The following is a 24,240-nucleotide window of genomic DNA, read 5'->3' as shown; positions in this document are numbered from 1 at the left end:
TGGGACTCAGCGTCCTCGCTGAGGTTTGCCCCACCATCGTTCAAGAAGACACGCGGAGCTACTCTGATACCATTTGTAACATCCCTGGTCCAATAACCCAACCCACTGTCAAGATATTGTCCACTTTGGACACACAGTCCATCATGGGTTTGCTTCTGGGCTTTGTAACCCAAAACGCGTCTTAACAGTTAAGGAGCTCACAGGCTATTTAACCAACCAAATTCTCCTACCACTAACCAATGTGGGATACAGACCCAGCATCTCTTCCGTGTTTTGTCGATGTAGGATTCGCTTAGGGGTATCACATACACCCCCCCTTACGGGACTCAGCGTCCTCGCTGAGGTTTGCCCCACCATTATTCAAGAGGACACGCGAAGTTGCTTTGATACCAATTGTAACATCCCTGGTCCAATAACTCGGCCCACTGTCAAGATATTGTCCACTTTGGACACACAGTCCATCATGGGTTTGCTTTTGGGCTTTGCAACCCAAAACGCGTCTTAACAGTTAAAGAGCTCACAGGCTATTTAACCAACCAAATTCTCCCACCACTAACCAATGTGAGATACAGACCTAGCATCTCTCCCGTGTTTTGTCGATGTGGGATTTGCCTAAGGGTATCACATACACCCCCCCTTACGGGACTTAGCGTCATCGCTGAGGTTTGCCCCACCATCATTTAAGAGGACACGCAGAGTTGCTCTGATACCAATTGTAACATCCCTGGTCTAATAACCCGGCTCACTGTCAAGATATTGTCCACTTTGGACACACAGTCCATCATGGGTTTGCTTCTGGGTTTTGCAACCCAAAATGCGTCTTAACAGTTAAGGAGCTCACAGGCTATTTAACCAACCAAATTCTGCCATCACTAACCAATGTGGGATACAGACTCAGCATCTCTCCCGTGCTTTGTCGATGTGGGATTCACCTAGGGGTATCACACACACCCCCCTTACGGAACTCAGCGTCCTCACTAAGGTTTGCCCCACCATCATTCAAGAGGACACGTGGAGTTGCTCTGATACCATTTATAACACCCCAGGTCCAATAACCCGGCCCACTGTTAAGATATTGTCCACTTTGGACACACAGTCCATCATGGGTTTGCTTCTGGGCTTTGCAACCCAAAACGCGTCTTAACAGTTTAAGGAGCTCACAAACTATTTAACCAATTCAATTCTCCCACCACTAACCAATGTGGGATCCATAGACAGAGCACACACAGACTTAACATCTCTCCCGTGCTTTGTCAATGTGGGATTCGCCTAAGGGTATCATATACACCCCCCCTTACGGGACTCAGCGTCCTCGCTGAGGTTTGCCCCACCATCGTTCAAGAGGACACGCGAAGCTGCTCTGATACCATTTGTAACATCCCTGGTCCAATAACCCGGCCCACTGTCAAGATATTGTCCACTTTGGACACACAGTCCATCATGAGTTTGCTTTTGGGCTTTACAACCCAAAACGCGTCTTAACAGTTTAAGGAGCTCACAGACTATTTAACCAATTCAATTCTCCCACCACTAACCAATGTGGGATCCATAGACAGAGCACACACAGACTCAGCATCTCTCCCGTGCTTTGTCAATGTGGGATTCGCCTAAGGGTATCACATACACCCCCCCTACGGGACTCAGCGTCCTCGCTGAGGTTTGCCCCACCATCGTTCAAGAGGACACGCGGAGCTGCTCTGATACCATTTGTAACATCCCTGGTCCAATAACCCGACCCACTGTCAAGATATTGTCCACTTTGGACACACAGTCCATCATGAGTTTGCTTTTGGGCTTTGCAACCCAAAACGCATCTTAACAGTTAAGGAGCTCACAAGCTATTTAACCAACCCAATTCTCCCACCACTAACCAATGTGGGATCCATAGACAGAGCACACACAGACCCAACATCTCTCCCGTGCTTTGTCGATGTGGGATTCGCCTAAGGGTATCACAATAAGGTATCCATAGGACCACACAAATCAAAATGCAGCAGCTGAAGTTTTTCATTTGCTCTCCAATTACTTTTTGTAAAAGGCAGCCTAGCTTGCTTCTTAAATTGACATACTTCACACAACTTTTGGGGTCAATTATGGTAGGTAAATTCAGAACTAGTTCATCATCATGCATACTTTTCAAAGCAGAAAAATTGAAGTGTCCTAGTCTACTATGCCACAATTTTGATTCATCAACAACTGTGTTTGCTGAATTAGCTTCTGAAAATTGCCATTTGATAGCAAAATTATTGTCTTTCATACCCACTGACATGACCTCAAGACCATTCTTATAAAAAATAAAGCATGTATGATTCTCAAAGTTGAGAGAATATCCATTTTGCATCATTTGACCAACACTCAGCAAATTGTGACTTATGTTTGGAACATAAAGTACATCATGTATGAGTTTGGTACCTTTTGGTGTCTTGACTAGGACTGATCCTTTGCCTTTGACCTCCAGCAAATCTCCATTTCCTATTCTGACTTTGGAGCAGAAAGCAGAGTCAAGATTGGTGAAAAGTGAATCATCATGTGTCATATGGCTTGAACAGCCACTGTCAATCAACCAGGCTGTAGGTACTTGATTTTTCTGTAAAACATGACATGAAGCCACAAACAAACTTTCATTTGAGACTTCTTGATTTTCAGCAATTTGAGCTTGCTGAGTATTCTAACCTTGGCTTGATGGCTTGTTTCTACACACTTTATCAATGTGTCCTTGCTGATTACACAGCCTGCATCTTACATTTGGCCTAAACCAGCAATTGTTAGGAGAATGACATTTTCTTTTATAGTAAGGACACAAAGTAAGTTTTCCTTTCTTGTCAATTTGTGACTTGTTCTTATCTTTTTTTTCATCTCTTCTGCCAAAAGATTGTTTCTTGCTACCATAATCACTCCAGCTTTTATCTTGAACTCTCATACTCAAGGCTTGCTCAGTTGAATCTTCCTGCCTTAATGCCCTTCTTTGGTCTTGAGCTTTCAAGGCATTCAACACCTCAGATAAGGTGAGTTCAAAGAAGTCTTTGGAGTCTTTCAGTGAAGAGATCTTAGCTTCATATCTCTCTGGAGCAGTGATAAGTATTTTTTCCACAACCCTTTGATCAGAAAGGGTCTCTCCCATTAGCCTAATTTGATTCACCACTTTGAGCACTCGGTCTGCATATTCTTTAACTGTTTCAGCTTCTTCATCTTCAGCACTTCAAACTCTCTCCTTAGGTTCAAGACATTCATTTGTCTTGACCTCTCATTTCCTAAAGAGTCTTCCTTCAACTTGTCCCAAGCTTCTTTGGCTGTTTCACATGAGACAATTTTTGTGAAAACAGCATCAGTTACTGCTTGATGGATCATAGACAAGGTTCTAGGACTCTTGGTCATCTCTTCTTCATGCATTCTAATTTGGTTCAAAGTTGGATTTGGCCCCAAAGAAGAAGGTTGTTTCTCCTCCTCGACATACTGCCACAATCCTAAACCCCTCAAGAATGCCTTCATTTTTACTGCCCATATGTGATAGTTCTCACCATTGTATATTGGTGGTGACATAGAAGAAGACAAGAATGCCATGGAGTAATAACTGAGTAAATGGTTTTTTAAGACTGATTTATTAATTTTTTGGTCAAGTTTATACACCCTTTCAGATCTCAAAGCTCTGATACCATGTTCAATTTAAAGCAGACTGAAAACATAACTTACTGAATTTTGAATATGCAAGATTTCAGCAAATTTCCAGAAAACTAGGCAGCAACGTTACAGCAAGATTCAGGAAACAGGGGAGCAAGTTTTTAGCTTAAAGGTGAAAGAAAGAGAGTTGAAGAAAGATAAAATTTTCGGAAGTGTTTTTTCTTCATTAATTAAGGATACTTATACAAGAAGACAAGTACAAAGAAGCCATACCAATGACCATACTTTATATGCAAAAGTTCCTTAGTTTAAGGTAAGCCACACATATTTACTTACTCCAACTAAAGTGACTTAATCAAATACAAAATGCTTAACCAAAAACAGTAAATGAACTACAACTTCAATATTCTAGTTTGCCAACATTTTAAGGGTAAAACCGTGAGATGAACCAAGACTAGCTCAGAGGAGTGACAGGGTGAATGAACAGCAAAAGGAAAATCCAGAATCTAGGAAAATGAATCACCATAAATTTAGTCTTTTGGTTTCTATTTTGTTCTTTCCACCTATTCCTCATTTGATTTCACATTGAAAGATCACCTAAAAAAAAAGGGTAATGGTGGCAACCTTTCCTAACTTAACCAACATTTACACTCTTCAATGAAGGACAGGATGAATGGACAGCAAAAAAGAGCCAGCAAATAGGAAAAAGAATCTCCATAAATCTAGTCTTTGTGGTTTCTTTGTTGTTCTTTCCACCTAATACTTCTTTAATTTCACTTTGAAAGGTCACTTACACTAAAAGAAATGGCTATAGCGGCGACTTTTCCCTACTTATACAGATCAACAAGGCTCCATATAACAGGAGACGTGCAGGTTCTGAAAGAGCATTAGGCCATAGCAAAATTTTGTCAATGGGTGAGTTGTGGGTTGCTCTAAGCTCAGTTATAGCTGGTGCAAATATTGCACCAGCTTCTTTTGGGAACTACTTCCCTTCACCCCTTTTGCCTTATGTTGAAAGATATCGTGACAAATTGTTTGGCTTTCTGAATCCTTACATTGAAATTAAGTTTTATGAATACTCTGGTATAAATCTGAAGCCTAGTGAAGCCTTCTCTGTCATACAAAACTATCTCAGTGCAACTGCCTCATTGCATGCTACAAGATTTGACGCTGATGTTATGGAAGATAGCCAGTCTTTAATTCTTCGCATGGAGGTAAAACAAGAGGTACAAGATGAGTTTAAAGGGGTCAAAGTTCGGTGGGTACTGAATCATAATAGCCCTCTCGCAATGCAATCAGTTTCTCATTATGCATGGTTGGATTGGATGTAAAGAGGTATTACATGCTTAAATTCCATAAAAGACATTGAGAACTCATCACAGGGTCTTATGTTAAGCATGTGTTTGATGAAGGAAAGGCTGTTTCACTGAAGAAACGCCTGCGAAAAGCTATATAATTGCAAGAGTACAAGTGGAGCCATGTACCTTTTGATCATCCTGCAACTTTCGATTCATTGGCAATGGAAAGAAAGAAGAAGGAAGAGATCAAGAAAGACCTCAAGAAGTACAGTGAGGGGAAAGAGTACTATGCAAAAATCGGAAAGCCTTGGAAGAGAGGGTATCTTCTTTATGACCAACTCAGAGTTGAAAAATCTTTTGATTGAGACAACAAATAAATTCGTCATAGTTATAGAGGACATTGATCGCTCTATTAGTCTTACTGGTCAGTGCGAGAAGAGAAAGAAGAAAGCTGCTGATGAAGAGGAATTGATTCCTTTTGAAGAAGTGTTGAAAGAAGAGAAAGAAAGCACAGAAAGTAAGGTTACTTTATCAGGGCTTTTGAATTTCATTGATGGCCTCTGGTCAGATTGTGGGGCGGAAAGAATCATTGTGTTCAAAACTAGTTATGTGGACAAGCTTCATCCAGCACTTATCAGGAGAGGAAGGATGGACAACTATATTGAAATGTCCTATTGTGGTTTTGAAGCATTTAAGGTATTGGCTAAAAATAACTTAGATATTGACTCACATGAGGTGTTTGCAGAAGTTAGTAGTCTGTTGTCTGAAATCAATATGACTCCAGCTGATGTTGCTGGGAATTTGATGTCAAAGTCTGATGACGATGATGCAGAGACTTGTTTGAAGAATCTGATTGAAGCTCTTAAGGCAGTGAAGGAGGAAGCCATAAAGAAGTCTGAGGAAGAAACACGCTCAAAGACAGAGAAAGAGAAGCAGGACAAGTTTGCTGACTCTGCTAAGGAGATTGGGGAGCTTGATGAAACTCCAGCTAAGTCTGTGAAATGGAATGGTATCATCATCAAGGAAAATAAAGTAGGGGAGATATAATCTTTACTGCTACCCATATTTCAAGCAACAATGGTTTTGAAACTTGTGAAGACTGGGATATGATCTTGTAAATTCTGTGCATAGTGTGGCAATGAAAAATGATGTAAATGTATTGTATATCTCGCAGAATAAGCACCTGAGTTGCATAGTGATTGTTGCTACTGAATGCTAGCTCCAGCTGATTAGCAGCTAGGTAGCTATTAGATTTTATTTGTATATAATTTGGGTGAAATTATGATGATTAGCAGTGATTGTTCGTTGTCAATATGCCAGAGCTGATTAGCAGCAAGGCAATATTGGTTTGAGTTTGTATTGTGAGTAAATCATGATGTTGTTTGTCTATAAGTCAATAAAATGTTGAGGGTTTGATTATACTGTATTCATTCTGACTTTATCTTAAATCTATCTATGCATGTGATAGTTTCTAGTTGCAAATTACTGACAGGATGGAAAAGGGGAAGTTAACAGATTCACAATGAGATTAAGTGATGAAGTATACTACAATGATTTCTTTCTTAGTGTTCAGCTTTTAGGTTATTTTTATGTTGTGGACTTTCTGCTGATTGTATATGCATACTGGGCTGCAATTTATGTTAAGATTGATCCAACCAACCTGATAAGGTGTTAGGGCCAACGTGTGTGTAAGGAAGAACAATAGAAGACGAAGAGCAGGGAAATTAGCAGGGGAGACAAGTGTTAGCATCCTGGAAGCGACAAGTGTACAACAGCAAACAATTGAGGAGAATGCAGCCATTAATGAACAGCCGGGGGAGCATGCAGCCTGCCGGAGACAAATCATGGGAACTACAGAGGCCCCCAGTGCTGAAGACTGGAAGATTTGCTGCAGGGGAAAAGGAAGCATAAGAAGCAAGGGAAAGGAGGAAAAAGGCGAAAACATATTGGAAGTATCGGATTCTGGGGAGAGTAACAGCCTCTCAAATGCTGGCAGGGAAACTGGAGTTTAGTTATTTTTCAATTGTAGCTCTCTTTTGTTTTATTACCATTTTAGTGTAAATATAGCAAGCTACAGTGCTTTTGCATGAACAATGTTATCCTTATTTCTAGAAATTAGTGAATACAACTTCAGTTCATTACATTTACAGTGTAAAATATTATCAGTTTACAATTTCTATAATCTTGAAACTGTCTTCTGTCTTCTCGGTGGGTTGACTGTTGTGGCTGGAATCTGGAGATTGTGAGAACGGGCACAAGCATCAGGCAACAGCTTCGCTTCCAGGTGACCATATTTCCAGGAACCTATCATAAGGAAGTCCAAGCGAATCAAACCAAAAGGATTTTTGTAACATCCTGATCCAATAGTTTTACTTATTGTTAAGATATTGTTTATTTTAAACAAAATTTGTTTTGCTTTTGGTGTTTACATTCCAAAATGGGTTTTGACAACTTAAGTACTCATAGGTTATTTAAACAATATTGTCTTAGCTTTCCTACCAAATGTGAAATACTCATACATGTCCAATACCTCTCGTGTTCTGTCAATGTGGATTTATATAGGGGTGTTACAATTTTATCCATATCTTTGATCGGTGACATACGTAAACAAGTAACAAATCGATAATTACCTTTAAGTTTAAGCAGTAGATTCCCATGATGAGTTGTTTTCTTGTGCATATTAGAATATCCATTATTTAATTGTTATTATTATTATGATTATTATTATTGTCATTAGTATTATTTAAATAAGATAGATGTTATTATAAGAAAAGATTTAAATTTTTAGGGGATAACGTAAGTTCAAATTTGGAAAACATTTTATTAGTTAAAAGCAAGGATAAGCGTCAAGTTTGCCACGAAGAAAGAAGATATTTTATTTGTCATTAAATTGAAGATAAATGTGATTTTATTTTAAAGTTTACGTTGAAAAGAAAAAGGAGAGAGAAAATATTTTCTTTTAAAACAAAAAGACAAATTTTGAGTATTAATTTTAGAAAGAGAAGAATTGTTGAGAAAGAGATTAAAATAGTGAAGCAGTGTTGTTCATATAATTTCTTTCATTAAGGAATCTGAGTAGATTTTGCATGGTAGCTTGAAACATATAAGAGTTGTGTAAAATTTTTCTCTTAATCAGAGAGATATCTGATTTTGAAATTCTAGTTGGGTCACCAAGATTACACGTGATATTTGATTTTGAAATTTTGACTGGGTCACCAGGAGTACAAGTAACATTACGTGACATGAGTCTGAAAAATATTTTTGACTTGAGATTTTTATATGTTGTTTCTTTACTTAAGATTGATATATAATTTTTTTTATTCAAGATTTATATATGATATTTTTGACTTGAGATTGATACATGAAAAATTTAGATATATTTTGGTATTTATATATTGTTTTATATATTTAAATATCTTATTTCATTTGACCTTTTTTGTCAGTACTTGCGTGCATATTTTCATTTAGTTTTTACTTATCGAGTTGACAACTTATTTTCTCGTTATCCAACTTTTTGTAGAGTAAATTTTGACATGGAGTGTAAGTGACTATTTAACAATTGAGAAATGAGTAAAAAGTGGGCAGTTAAGGAGATTGAAAAAAAAGTTGTATCTATTTGAGTGTATGTTTTTTATTGAGGATAATTATTTTTGTTATAATGTTTTGAGGTTTAAGAAAAAAAACTATGTATTTAAGACTATTTGGTTAAGAAATTTATAAATTATGTTGTGTTATAAATATGACGAAATAAATAACAAAATGAGTGAATTGCAAAAGGAGAATTATTATCTCATTAAGCCAAAGCTACGAAAGAAGAAGAAAGAGGCAAGAGTGAAGAGACAAGAAGCAAATCGCGGATGCAGAAGTGTGTATATTCATGAGGAGAGGAGGGGGGTATTGATAGGGAATTTGTCACCCCTCCAGTCAACAAAAGTGGCTTTCTTCCAAGCCAAGTTTCTGAGGCATTTAATGCCTTTACATTACCATTTGGCTAAATTCAAAAACATGTGGTGGAAAAATCCGCCATGCATAACATGTATGTTTATGTAGTTTTCGGGTGTTACACATGTGCCCTTGATCTGATCCTATTTTCTGCTAGATATTTAACAGCAACAGGTTCCTAGTCAACTTTCTGTCACGCGTGGCCAACCGTAGATTTTCATGCTCGGTGGAATAAAAGTAACAGGGCTCTATATAACAGTAGACATGCAAGTTCTGAAAGAGAGAAAATAGAGCAAAATGGTAACCATGGGGGAGTTCTGGGTTACTCTAACCTCAGTTGTAGCTGCAACAGCTATGTTTAGAACCTACTTCCCTTATGAAATTTGGCTCTATGTTGAAAGATTTATCCACAAATTGATTCGCTTTTTTAATCCTTACATTGAAATTACATTTCATGAATACTCTGGTAAATTTCTCAAGCGTAATGAAGCCTTCACTGACATAAGAAACTATCTCAGTACCAGAGCCACTTTGTGTGCAAAAAGATTTAAGGCTGATGTTGTGCAAGATAGCAAGTCTTTAATTCTCAGCATGGAGGAAAGAGAAGAGGTAACAGATATGTTTAAAGGGGTCAAAGTCTGGTGGGAATTGCGTCATAAGGCCCCTTCCAAAACACAATCAATTTCTTGGTATGGAAGCGACGACGATAAGAGGTATTTCAAGCTCAGATTCCATAAACGTCATCAAGAACTCATCACAGGGACTTATGTTCAGCATGTGCTTGCCGGTGGAAAGGATGTTGCAGTGAGGAACCGCATTCGAAAGCTATTCAGTAATAATCCTAGCAAGAATTGGTATGGCTGGAGACAATCAAAGTGGAGTCATGTACCTTTTGAGCATCCTGCAACATTTGATTCATTGGCAATGGAGAGAAAGAAGAAGGAAGAGATCAAGAATGACCTCAAGAAGTACAGTGATGGGAAAGAGTACTACACAAAAATCGGGAAGCCTTGGAAGAGAGGGTATCTTCTTTATGGTCCTCCAGGAACTGGCAAATCCACCATGATTTCTGCGATCGCTAATTTTTTAAACTATGATGTCTATGATCTTGAGCTTACCACAGTCATGGACAACTCAGAGTTGAAAAATCTTTTGATCGAGACAACAAATAAATCTGTCATAGTTATAGAGGACATTGATTGCTCGCTTGATCTTACTGGTCAGCGCGAGAAGAAAAAGGGGAAAGATGAGGATAAAGAAGAGCAAAGTCCCATTGAAAAGAAGATGAAAGAGGAAGGTGAGAACAAAGTAAGCAAGGTCACTTTATCTGGGCTTCTGAATTGCATTGATGGCCTTTGGTCAGCTTGTGGGGGAGAAAGAATCATTGTGTTCACTACTAATTATGTGGACAAGCTTGATCCAGCACTTATCAGGAGAGGAAGGATGGACAGGCATATTGAAATGTCCTACTGTTGCTTCGATGCATTCAAGGTTCTAGCTAAGAATTATTTAGATATTGACTCACATGAATTGTTTGCAGAAGTTAGCAGTCGGTTGGCAGAAACCAATATGATACCTGCAGATGTAGCAGAGCATTTGATGCCGAAGTCTGATGAAGATGATGCTGAGACTTGTCTGAAGAATCTGATTAAAGCTCTCAAGTTGGCGAAGAAGGAAGCGATAAAAAAGGCTGAGGAAGAGGTGCGCTCAAAGGCCGAGAAAGAGAAGGAGGGGGACAAGTGTACTTGCTCTGCTAAGAAGGATATGAGGGGTGACGAAACATCAACTAAGTCTGTGAAAGAGAATGGTTTCATCAACCAGGAAGATAAAGGCGTGGAGAACTGATCTTGAATTCTACCCAGAATTCAAGCAACGATGGTTTCACAACTTGTGAAGAATTGAATATAATCTTGCATATTTGGTATACAGTGTGTGTATCTTGCAGAATAAGCAGCTGAATTGCATAGTGATTGTTTATTGCAAATATGCTGGAGCTAACTAGCAGCAAGGCAATATTGGTTTTAGTTTGTTTTGTGTGTAGATCATGATACTGTTTGTATACAAGTCAATAAAATGTTGTTTCATCTCAATTTATCTTATATCTTTATATCTATCCATCCAAGTTATGGTGTCAAGCTGCAAATAACTGTGGAATGAGAACTGGGAGGACTGGTGCCTTGAACTGCCGGCGTCTACTTGTATCAATCCAAATTCATGTAATAAGAATATTGTATTCATTCATTGAGTGTGATTACATTACTACTACATTCATATACATTGTTCTTTGCAACTGAACCACACTATATACAAATCTGCAACCCTTGCCTAGTTTCTTTCCTGAATTCTTGATTTGATCGAATCTGTCTTGGCTGGAACCTATCAATTACTTGCTAGCAATAAAGGGAAAGTCACAAACTTACACGTTATTTACTCTCCTGGTGTGACTTCTCTGCTGATAATGCAGACAAGGCTACAACTCATATTAAGATTGATCCAACCAAATTGGTGAATAGTCTTTAAAGTTCTGAAATTTGTCATCCATAAAGATTTGATGTTTCAAGACGTTAGAGGTACTGTTAAGTATGTTTCTAAACATTGCATCCTTCAAGTAACCGACTGATACATTCCCATTATGTTGTATTCCTTCAATTCTATATATTTTATTTAATCACAAAGATTGATTTCTCAATCAAATCACATGTTCAGAAATCATCAAACCCAGGGCAAGGAGGTGATAAATCTATTCCAAAGGGCCAAAGATAAATTGAGAAATTTAGTTTAAAAGGGGTTAAGATGTCAAAGTGGCTCCAATTCGATCTCAAATATGCTTATGATGTGGGTTTATATGACACTTTGGGATTTGATACCAAATGGTGCATCCCTTGGGGAACAATATCCTAAAGCTAGTAATTGATATCGAGAAAGACAAGCCATCTAAATTCTATCAAAAACCTATATTTTACAATGTAAGATATAAGTCTCATATTTCACATTAAAATCGTAGTAGAAGTTTTTCAACTCGTTAAATTTTAATAATGTTGAGGTATTAAATAAGTATGAGGAGTCACAAATAATTCTTTATTTGAAAATTTGAAGTTTTAGATATAAATTATTGAAACTTCTTTTGACTCAACCATCCCTAGAGCGACGTGAAGAATCCATGGTGTTACAAGTTTTCTTCCTAATTCATAGGAAGATTTACAGAGTAGTTACGAGAAAATTTTTTTTACTGTACCAAGAGTGATATCACGGCAGACAAAACTACAAGTCAATTTCAGTATCTCTTTCTACAATGTGTTCACACACAGGGTAACCCAACTAAGCTTCTTTAAGCCACTCAAATTTACCCTTCCAGCCCATTAAGCTAAGAATGGATGATTATGAAGAGGTTTTCTGACAACTTCTTCGGCAAACTCATTGTTAATCGATCGTACCAAGCTCACTCTCTAGCTGGTTGTTCAAAATTCAAGCTGAGTTAGAACAGATTCTTGTTCTGAGTCGGTTCAACTCGCATCCACCCCTATTGCTCAATGTCACTTTCTTTTTCAAAGATGGAAGTTATGAATTCCTAGAAGGAAATACACTCTCAACTTCACTGGTTAAGCTGGATAAGGACTAAATTCATAATTTTTTAATTTATTTACAGATTTTAACGTGAATGAAAGCCATTTTTCACCGTATACCTCTTTGAATGAAAGTCAATATCTCTCACAAAGATGAACAAATTTAATTTCTTTCGTTATGGAATATATTAAATACAGCGATTGCATAAAATTGAAGCAGAGTCAAAGATGGCAGGCTCAGGCTGAATATGTTTTCTTCAGTAAAAGACAAGGTGACTGAGGCAACAAAACACAGAAAGAACCGAGGAAATTTAATGGCAATGAATCTAGTCATTATGGTTCCTTCTCTTCTTCTTTCCAACCAAAACTTGTTTATCTTGCAATACATTCATCCTCATCTTATCTTAACATGCCTATGATAATGGGAAAACTCTATTCATATGTAGTGCATGAATATATTTATTTCTAGCCTGAAAACAAACTCAATCCTTACTTGTTTGATTTGACCTTGAATTCTAACTCAAACTACTTAGAATCGAATCCTACCCACTTGAGATATGAGAACAGATTCCAAGTATATATCTATTCTAATCTAGGAAGGATGGAAACTCACAATGGGGCATGTTTCCACGTTTCGGAAATGTTTCCATTTTCGAAACTTTCCAAAACTTGTACGAAACGTTTATTTTATATTTTAAAAAAATTGTTAAATCGATTAAATACACATCTATTATATTTTCAAACTTGAAATATTTCTAAATCTTATATTGAATTTATCACCTCTCCACCCTCCGATGTATTACTCATCTCCTCTCCGTCATGTTATATAAATTGGTGTGTATTATTGCTTTCTTCTTAAATATCTATATATGTGTACACAAAAATAATTTAAATAGGTTTTATGATTCAATTTTATAGTAGTCTTTTTCTTTATTTTTTAATTATTTATTTTTATATTATACAAGTTTATATATTTTTGTTATAAAAAATTTGGTATTTATTAAAAAAAAAACTTTATATTTTTCATATTTATAAGTTTTCTTATGTTTCCATTTCCCATATTTTCAAGAAAATGCATTTTCATGTTTCCTTTTTTGCGTTTCTGTTTATGTGTTACGTAGATTCTAATATCTCAAGTGGTAGGATTAGATTCAAGTAGTTTTAGAAATTTTAAAGTTTTAGGAATAAACTATTGAAACTTCTTTGACTGGAGTCATCGAAACAGAGTCGTGAAGAATCTGTAGTGTGACATGTTTTCTTCCTAATTGATAGAAAGAAAGAAATATTTTACTCTTAAATTACCGACTAATGAACCCTTACATCATAGCCACTATATCATATTAGATGTCACCCATGTATCAGAATCCGATTTCATTGAAAGCTCTGCTGAATATTTTACTCACTTTTCAACTAAAGGTCTAGGGATGTTAACAACTTTGCTTCGCCTGAAAGATATGTAGAGTTGCAGACAAAACTACAATCCAATTTCAGTCTGTCTTCCTGCAATGTGTTCACACACAAGATAACCAGACTAAGCTTATTTAATCCACTCAAAATTACCCTTCCACAAACCCCATTAAGCTCAAGAATGGAAGCCACTAAAGACTTGTTTCCTCATGTGGGTTCTGTTCTTGCCAGTATAATGTTTGTTTGAGCTATGTTTCGGCAGTATTCTTCTTATGAATTTAGGATGTTCTTTGAGAAATATTCCAAAAGATTGGTCATTTTCGTCTATGTAACACTCATCTCTAAAAACATAGCTCTAAGTGAAATATAGACCCAAAGAGACATACTAAAAATTCTACTTCACCACAGCGAATAATTAATCATGATATTTAAACTTATATTGTAAGTGTGCAAAAAGATGTAAAACATTCAACTGAATAACTTCACAACCCATATCATAAAGAAAATCTTAATAATATTATTCAACATACCCAAAGTGTTTGATATCAACTCCCAAACGAAAATAGTGCATAAATAAAAACATAGTCTCCAAAAACAAATACATAAAACTCAAATAACATAATGATATAAGTGCCCTCTTCATGCAACATTCTAAACTAGACAGTTGACTCTCCCATAAGTTTTACTACTCACCTCGTCTACTTACAAAACCACAACAAAGACACACAATATCTCAACTATAGTGTTCCATTATAACTTATAACGTGATTACTCTCAAATGTTTTCCAATATCCCAAATGCCCATACAACTTACTATGACATACTCAAGCCCTAAACCATAAGCGGCGTTATCTCGGATAACTAATGTCTAAGTTGATCTAGACATCCCCGATACTTAAGCTAATGAATTTGGATGAATAAAGAAAATCTTTCATTCCCATTCAAGGTCACTTATATACATCAAAGTACAAATTCACATGTCAAGAGTTAAGCTGGTTGTACTTATATCAGCAAAAGCACAAAAAATAGAGCTCATCATCCATTTTAAATAAAATATCAACTAACAAAATAGTTGTGCTAACTTGGATTATATTAAAGGATACAAATAACCTCAAGTTACTAATAGTTTTCATCTACATGTACCTTTTTCTTGTTTATACAAAAAAAAAAAAATCTGAAGAAATAGATACTGCTTAGTGTTAACACTTTCATAAGACTTTGAATATGTTAAATTATCTTCGGAACTATTATTGAAAAGAATTTAAAAACTGTCATGATGTAGAATTACTCTTATTTAGAATGAAAATTAGTAGCATTCCAATTCAAATGAGTTTTGAATTTAGGGTATCACAGTTTGACTTCTAACTCAGCTTCCAGCTCACATCAATTGAGAATAATAATAATCAGTCACTTGTTCTAAGCATGGACGATCATGAAGTAGTTTTCCAACAACTTTTCTGATGACTTCTCCAGCAAAGTCATTGTCAATCGAGCGAACCAAGCTCAATCTCTAACTGGTTATTCAAAATTTAGGCTGAGTTTGAATAGATTCTTGTTTAGGGTCGGTTCAACTCGAATCTACCCCTATTGCTCACTGTCAATCTTGCATCCAATGGTGAAGTTATGAATTCCATAAAGCTAAATACACTCTCAACTTCGCTATATAAGCAGAATAAGGAATAAATTCATATTTTTTAAAATTTCTTTACAGATTTTTGCTTGAATTAAAGCCATTTTTCACCATATACCTCAATGAATGAAAGTCATTATCTCTTACAAAGATGAACAACTTTAATTTCTTTGGTTATGGAATATAAAGATTGCAGCAAGTGCATAAAATTGAAGCAGATTCAAAGATGGTAGGCTCAGGCCGAATATATTTTCTTCGGTAAATGACAGAATGAATGAGGCAACAACACACAGAAGAAACTAAGGAAATTGAATGGCAATGAATCTAGTCTTTGCGGTTCCTTCTAACCAATATTTATTTATTTTATTATTATTATTTTTTTTTAAGGAGGAACCCTTATATAAGTTGGAGAATCTAACCACAGCAAAGAGGTAAAAACTTATATTGAATGACCAGTTTCACAATCATTGTATCAAATAAATCACTGCTAATATGTTTCAAACTGATATCCTCTTTGTTGCTTGGAGCCCTACTTTTATCACACAAATTAACCCTTGCAATCCTTTACTTAAACTTTACTTGTTTGATCTGACCTCGAATTTGAGTTTGAATAATATAGATAGATTACAACCCTAATTGACATTCCTGGTAAGTATGAGGATTGAGGAGTGTCAAACATATATATATATATTCTGGTGTGGCTTCTCTGCTGATAAGACAGACCAGGCTATAACTCATGTTAAGATTGATCCAACCAAACTGTTGAACAGTCTTCAATGTTCTGAAATTTGTCATCTATACAGATTTAATCTTTCAAGACGAGAGATGTACTATTAAGTATGTTTTATGTTGTGTAGACATGGATTCCTTCAATTTTATATATTTTATTTAATCACATAGATTGATTCCTTAATCGAAACACATGTTTAGAATTCCTCAAACCCAGGCCGAGGAGTGATAAATTTATTCCAGAGGGCCAAAAATAAATTGAGAAAGTTTGTTTAAAAGGGGTTAAAACGTCAAAGTGGTTCCCATACGATCTCAAATGTCTTTTGACTTGGGTTTATATGAAACTTTGGATTTGATACCAAATGACACATCCTTTGGAGAACAATATCCTAAACTAGCTATTGAGATGGTAAAATCCAAAGTTATATAAATTTCATATCAAAAACTCATACTTTGTAATACGAGATGCAAGTCTCATACTGCACATTGAAAGCGGAAAAGAAGCTTTTCAACCTTTCAAAATTTTCATTATGTTGAGACACTAGATGAGCATAAGGAGCCACAAATAATTCTTTATTTGAATATTTAAAGTTTTAGACAAAAAATAGGCTAATGGACCATTGCCCACCCAAGTTTTAGCTCAATCTCAAAAGCATACCCACTTCTCTTCAAAAACTCAAACACTCACCCATAAACCAACTTCTATTAGAATTTTCCGTTAAGGTTAAGAGTAAAATCATCATTTTACTAATAATAATGAAAAATATATAATTTATTTCATTTCCCCCCTAGATATTAAAAACTCGCATTTCACTTCCCAACCTCAACTTTGAAAAGTTAACTCCCCCCCCCCCCCCCAAATCTTTAGGGTTTTCTCCCCTCTCTAGTCTCTGTCAACGGTGGTCATCATTGTCTCCACTTTTAGCCCTGCAATCCCCCTCCTCGGTAGAGAACATCAATGGAGATTAAGAACTTGGGCTCCATCGACAAAGACAAGTCTTATCGTCTCTTCCTTGACAGAGACAAAACACAACGAATCTTTTGCCTTCATCATCTTTTGGCTCCATCGACGAAGAGACAAAGATGAATCCTCAATGAAGAGATGAGACGACTTTGTCTATAGAAACGAAGTTCCTCATCTCTGTCAACATCCTCTTTCGAGGAGGGGGACGACCAGGCTAAAGGTGGAGACGATGGCAGCACCATTGACGGAGACCAAAGAAGGGAGAAAACCCTAGGGATTTTTTTGATGAAGGGGGAAGTTACTTTTCAAAGTTAGGGGTGGGGGTTGAAATGCAAGTTTTTAAAATCTATGGGAAAAATTAAATAAAATTATATATTTTTTACTATTATTGATAAAATAAAAATTTTACTTTTATACCTAATAAAAAATTCTAATGGCAATTGGCCCATGAGTGGGTGTTTGGGTTTTGAAAAGATGTGAGCATGTCTTTGAGATTGAATTAAAACTTGGGTGGGGAAAAGTCCTCTGGCCCTAAAAATTATATAAACTTTTTTGACTCAGTCATCCCTAGAGAGATGTGAAGAATCCATGGCATTGAAAATTTTCTTCCTAATTCAGAGGAAGATCAATTCACTAACAGAAAATTAGTAGTTGACGATTGGAAGATTGGAATTAATCTTTGTGACAATAAACCGATCACAGGAGAGAAAGTAACGGAGAATATCCATCGTCTGATGAGTGGAAAATCAAGTGAAGAATGGAGGAAGAATGTAAGTGGGATGGGAAATATATTAGAGAAAGCATTGTCCAAAGATGGATCATCAGAAAAAAATTTCAACCATTCATCAACGATATGAAGGTCAAAATTCTAAAGAAACGCATAGCTTAAGTTAACATTATTGTGCTTCATCTTATAATTTATGCATCATGGGGAGTTTATTAGTGTTCTTACTATTTTCTTTTTTTTTTTAAATTTATAATAAGAGTAATATTACGTGTGTTTATAGTATTTAGATAATATTTTACTATTATTCAAATATTGTTACCTATATTTCATTACTAGTGAATCATGTAGGGTCTCAATTATTTGAATTCTCAATTATTGTTATTGGCATGAAGACAAAGTAGATAACAGTCCCAAGAACCCGATATTAAATAATAATACTTTTTAATCTAAAATTAATGCATCTTCCAGCTTTGGCTTTTTATGTTTTCTGGTAAAAGTCATCTCATGAGGTTTTCTTAATGCTTATTACTTTTTCTAAATGCCTTTTTTTTTAATTTCATATTTAACATAAACTTCTTAAGTTATGATATATTTTTCAGGGCAAGCACAAGCTCACACTGTCACATTTTATGTGCATAACAAATGCCCCTTTCCAGTATGGCCTGCAACTGCCCCTAACAATGGCCAGCTGGTTATTGAAGATGGTGGTTTCTGCCTGTGAAACTGGTGACTGTGATGGAAGACTTCAATGCAATGGCCTAATAGGCAGACCACCAGCCACATTAGTTAAGATTTCACTACAAGCCTATAAAGGCAAGCCAAATTACTATGACGTGAGCTGAGTTGACGGCTATAACCTCCCTGTAACGGTGGCACCAAGGCAAGTATCACCAAATTGTACAATTTCTGGCTGCAAGAAGAATCTCAACACTGGCTGCCCACAATAATGAAGCTAAGTAAAGTATGCAGTGCTGCTGAAATTTATTTTTGATATATTGAATATGTTGACAAACTTTCTTATCCATTTTGAATTGTTTTAGTTTGAATTTAGTTGGAATGTAACCAATGCAGCTTGGAGTTGTTAGAGCAGGTAAGTTTTTGGTTTGCTTTGTAAGAAATTGGATGGTTTAGCTTAATTTGAGTTGCTGTGTACTTGTATTTAGTAAGATAGGATGTATATAAATGTATTATTAAAGTAATGAAAAAAGCAGTGACTTTTGACAGCCAAAAAGACTTCCTCCGTTCCAGCTCTGATTTTTCTTCTTTTCTCCTCTGTTTTTTGCGTTTTTTCATGCTTTCTTTGCATACAAATCTCCATTAAAAACCAACAATTGGTATCAGAGCCTTCTGTCTTTGTAAAGGCCTGTGTCAAGGAAGATTTGTAGAAGTGTTAGAAAGAAGGAACTCAGCAGTAACCATGGCTTCCAGCAACTTTACAGGAGTGACTGCACCAGTTTTTTCTGGTGAAAACTATGCAGCCTGGGCAGTAAAAATGAAAGCCTATTTGAGAGCTTTCGATTTGTGGGATGTAGTTGAAGTGGATAAGCAGCCAAATCCACTGCCTGAGAATCCAACACTGAACCAGATTAAACATCACTCTGAGGAGACAACAAAGAGGTACAAAGCTTTGTCTTGTATCCATTCTGCTGTTTCAGAAATTATGTTTGCAAAAATCATGGCTTGTGAAACAGCAAAGGAGGCATGGGATAAGTTAAAACTAAAGTTCCATGGCAGTGAAAAATCAAAGCAAATGCAGATTTTCAACTTAAAGAGAGAGTTTGCTTTACTTAGAATGAAAGATGGAGAATCAGTCAAAAGTTTCATTGATAGATTGATGAAGATAGTGAACCAGCTCACTCTTCTTGGAGAAATCACTTCTGAAAGTAAGGTTGTGGAGCAAGTGTTAGTAAGTTTACCAGAAAAATTTGAAGCAAAGATTTCCTCCTTGGAAGATTCAAAGGATATGAGCACTATGACCATTTCAGAATTGTCCAATTCATTGCAAGCTGTGGAATTGAGACAAGCCTTTAGAGATAATGTTACAATCTCTGAAGGAGCATTTACAGCAGCCCAATCATCAAAAACACAACCTGGTTTCAGTTCAAACAAGCAGTATGTTAACAAGAAAGGAAAGGAGAAGAAGGATGGATATGATAAAAGGCAAAGAGGAAAGAAAGGCAGGTTCCCACCTTGTCTGCATTGCAAAAAAAACTAGCCATACAGAAAAATATTGCTGGTATAGGCCTGAGATTAAGTGTAGAGGATGTAAGGAGTTTGGTCATATGGAAAAGGTGTGCAAGAACAAAGGAAAAACAACTCAGCAGCAAGCTCAAGTTGCTGAAAATTTGCAAGAGAAGGAGGAGCATTCTGAAGAGCAGTTGTTTACTGTGGACTGCCATAATGCTCAATTTCATTCTCGAAATTGGCTACTAGACAGCGGATGCACTAATCATATGACCTTTGATAAAAGCCTTTTTATCAACCTTAGAAAGAGCAAAATTTCCAATGTCAAAATTGGAAATGGAGAGCTATTGCAAGTGCAAGGAGTGGGCACAGTGGCTGTCAAAACAATTTCAGGTACAAGATTGATCAATGATGTGTTACTTGTTCCTGGTATTGCTCTTTATCTTCTGAGTATTGGTCAAATGTTAGAAAATAATTATTCTCTAAAATTTGACAATAAAAAATGTCATGTGTATGACTCAAAAGGAGTAGAAGTAATGATGGTAGATATGATGCATAGAAGTTTTTGTTTAGAGCTAAATGATGTGAATGCTCAAGCACTTGTTAGTAGTGGTGATGAATCAATTAAATGGCATAAAAGATTAGGCCATTTTCATGAACATGGACTCAAATTGATGACTGAGAAAGAACTTGCTGTTGGAATGCCAAAGGTGGCAATGATGAGGAAAATTTGTGAAGCTTGTCAATTGGGAAAGCAAACAAGGCTTGCTTTTCCAAAGAGTGAAGCATGGAGGGCCAAGGAGAAGTTGCAGTTAGTGCACACTGATGTGTGTGGCCCTATGTCAGAAAATTCCTTAAATGGCAGCAAGTATTTTGTATTGTTCATAGATGATTTTAGTAGGATGTGTTGGGTGTATTTCATCAAACAAAAATCTGAAGTTATTGATGTGTTTGTGAACTTCAAGAAGTTTGTAGAGAATGAATGTGGATGCAAACTAAGAATGATAAGAAGTGACAATGGAGGAGAGTATACTAATGAAAAATTTGAGAAATTTTGCAAGGAAAATGACATCAAACACCAGCTCACTGTCCCATATACTCCTCAACAAAATGGGGTGAGTGAGAGGAAAAATAGGACTGTTATGGAGATGGGAAGATGTCTTTTGTTTGAAAGCAATCTACCAAAGAAATTTTGGGCAGAAGCAGTAAATACTGCAGTCCATTTGCTCAATAGGCTGCCAACAAGAGCATTAAAAGATAAAACACCTTATGAAGCTTGGTTTGGTTCAAAGCCAAATGTAAGTTATGTGAGAATATTTGGTTGTGTTTGTTGGACTTTTATTCCAGAAATGAAGAGAGAAAAATTGAGCAAGAAGGCTGAGTTAGGTGTATTAGTGGGCTATAGTGACAAGTCCAAGGCATATAGAGTATATCATCCTTCAAATGGTAAAATTGGCATTCACAGAGACTTAAAGTTTGATGAAGAATCAGTGTGGAATTGGGAAATAAATGCAGCCCAAAGGAAGATAAAGGAGGAGCCAATTGTGCACAATGAAAGAAAAACAGAAAGTGAGCAGCAAAATAATAGTGATGATGAAGATAAAGCAGTCAAGATGAAATCACTTGCTGATATTTATAGCAGGTGTAATTTGGCAATGATTGAACCTACCAATTATGAAGAAGCTTCAAAGTTTTCTGGTTGGAGGGCAGCCATGCAGGAGGAGATAAAAATGATACAGAAAAATGAAACCTGGAAATTGGTTGATAGGCCACTTGATAAACATGTTTTAGGTGTCAAGTGGATTTATAGGACAAAACTAAATGCTGATGGTTCTGTAAACAAGTTAAAGGCAAGGCTTGTAGTGAAAGGCTATGCACAAAAGGAGGGTGAAGATTATTCTGAAACCTTTGCACCAGTTGCAAGGTTTGATACTATTAAACTTCTAATTGCATTGGCTGCTCAAAAGGGCTGGTTTCTTCATCAATTAGATGTCAAGTCAGCTTTTCTGAATGGTGACTTGAATGAAGAAGTGTACATAGAGCAGGCTCTTGGGTTTGTGAGAAAAGGAGATGAAAGAAAAGTGTGTTTGCTGAAGAAAGCCTTATATGGCTTGAAACAGGCTCCAAGAGCCTGGTATAGTAGAGTAAACACTTATTTGGTGAAGCTTGGTTTTGTGAGAAGCTTGAATAAAGCTACATTATATGTGAAGTCAAAAAATGATGATGTGTTAATAGTATCCATTTATGTGGATGATCTTCTGATTACAGGGAGCAATGCAAATTTGATCACTTGGCTGAAACTAGAAATGCAAAATACATTTGAAATGACTGACTTAGGAAGACTCAATTTCTTCCTTGGCATTGAAGTTTTGCAATCAGAATCTAGTATTTTCATTAGCCAACAGAAATATGCTAAAGAATTAGTGAAAAGGTTTGGTATGAAGAATGCAAAAGGGGTTGACAATCCTCTTGTAGTAAGTCAAAAACTAAAAAAGAATGATGGATTTCCAGAAATTGAATCTGCTGTCTTCAAAAGTTTGATAGGATGTTTGCTTTATTTAACAGCTACTAGACCTGATATAATGTATGCAACAAGTTTGCTTTCAAGGTTTATGCAAAGACCAAGCCAATAGCACTTTAAAGCAGCAAAAAGGGTCCTCAGGTATGTTAAGAACTCTGCTGATCTTGGAATATTATACAGCAGAAATTTGGAGGTCAATCTACATGGTTTTGTTGATAGTGACTGGGGTGGCTCAATGGATGATTTAAAGAGCACCTCTGGTTACATTTTCTCTCTTGGATCAGGATCAATCTGCTGGAATTCAAGAAAACAAAGTGTTGTTGCTCAGTCTACTGCAGAAGCAGAATATATAGCTGCTGCTTCTGCAGTAAATCAAACCATTTGGTTGAGAAAGATATTAGGTGATTTGCATGAAAAACAAATGAATGCAACACCTATTTATTGTGACAACAAGTCTGCTGTGGCTATAACTAAAAATCCAGTTTTTCATGGCAAAACAAAGCATATAAAGATCAAGTATCATGCAATAAGGCAAGCAGAAGAAGAATCTGAAATCCAGCTAATTCACTGCAGTTCAGAAGAGCAACTGGCTGACCTGTTGACAAAGGTTGTTAGCACAAATAAATTTGTTCAACTAAGGAACAAATTGGGAATGGTAAGTAAGTTTGTCAAGGAGGAGTAATGAAGCTAAGTAAAGTATGCAGTGCTGCTGAAATTTATTTTTGATATATTGAATATGTTGACAAACTTTCTTATCCATTTTGAATTGTTTTAGTTTGAATTTAGTTGGAATGTAACCAATGCAGCTTGGAGTTGTTAGAGCAGGTAAGTTTTTGGTTTGCTTTGTAAGAAATTGGATGGTTTAGCTTAATTTGAGCTGCTGTGTACTTGTATTTAGTAAGATAGGATGTATATAAATGTATTATTAAAGTAATGAAAAAAGCAGTGACTTTTGACAGCCAAAAAGACTTCCTCCGTTCCAGCTCTGATTTTTCTTCTTTTCTCCTCTGTTTTTTGCGTTTTTTCATGCTTTCTTTGCATACAAATCTCCATTAAAAACCAACACACAAGAGCTCCAAGTTGTGAACAAAAATGGGCAAGTAGTGGCTTGCAAAAGTGCTTGTTTGGCATTCAATCTTGACTCATTTTGTTGCAGGAATGAATATGGAACCCCAGAGAAGTGCAAGCCTAACTTATACTCGAAGATTTTCAAGGATGCTTGTCCTGCTTATTATAGTTATGCATTTGACATGCCACCACCATTGATAAATTGTGCTTCCAAAGAATATGTGGTAACATTTTGCCATTCTAGTTGGGGCAAAATTGATGCCAATATATCTTCTATATAGAGCAATTTTTATGTATCATTTGTTCAATTATGGTCGTTTTCTGAATTGAGTTCCAATTGTTTGGTGATGTTTGATGCTTAAAGCTTACATGAATAAATGTATTAGTTGGTTCATTTAGATTCAAGATTGTATTTCACATCAATGTTAACGTTGGCCGGTGGTTTTTCTTGTATTAAATTTTTCATATAAACATTTGTGTTCCTGTATTGAGTGTTTGCGTATTTTTGTCTTCTTACTTTGGGTTTCCTGACATCAACTTATTAGAAACCCCGGATTACGCAAAATTTAGTCCATTCAAAGCTGTGTAT

At 36.2% G+C, this 24,240-nt stretch overlaps 1 protein-coding gene and 2 pseudogenes across 1 annotated transcript; all 3 read left to right on the top strand.

Annotated features, from left to right (window-relative positions):
* The first annotated feature begins 4,529 nt into the window (after positions 1-4,529).
* LOC123206979 lies at positions 4,530-6,307 on the top strand (annotated as a pseudogene).
* A 2,674-nt stretch (positions 6,308-8,981) lies between these two features.
* LOC123206998 (AAA-ATPase ASD, mitochondrial-like) lies at positions 8,982-10,948 on the top strand. The gene has a single exon (XM_044624301.1). It carries the CDS (start codon positions 9,156-9,158, stop codon positions 10,701-10,703), a length of 1,548 nt encoding a protein of 515 aa, XP_044480236.1. The 5' UTR covers positions 8,982-9,155; the 3' UTR covers positions 10,704-10,948.
* A 7,513-nt stretch (positions 10,949-18,461) lies between these two features.
* LOC123206978 lies at positions 18,462-23,932 on the top strand (annotated as a pseudogene).
* The last annotated feature ends 308 nt before the right edge of the window (positions 23,933-24,240 follow it).

This window comes from Mangifera indica, unplaced genomic scaffold (genome assembly GCF_011075055.1).
Source record: "Mangifera indica cultivar Alphonso unplaced genomic scaffold, CATAS_Mindica_2.1 Un_0055, whole genome shotgun sequence".
NCBI classification, from domain to species: domain Eukaryota; kingdom Viridiplantae; phylum Streptophyta; class Magnoliopsida; order Sapindales; family Anacardiaceae; genus Mangifera; species Mangifera indica.
The sequence above is the reverse complement of the archived record's forward strand: the minus strand, read 5'-3'. Positions and strand labels throughout refer to the sequence as shown.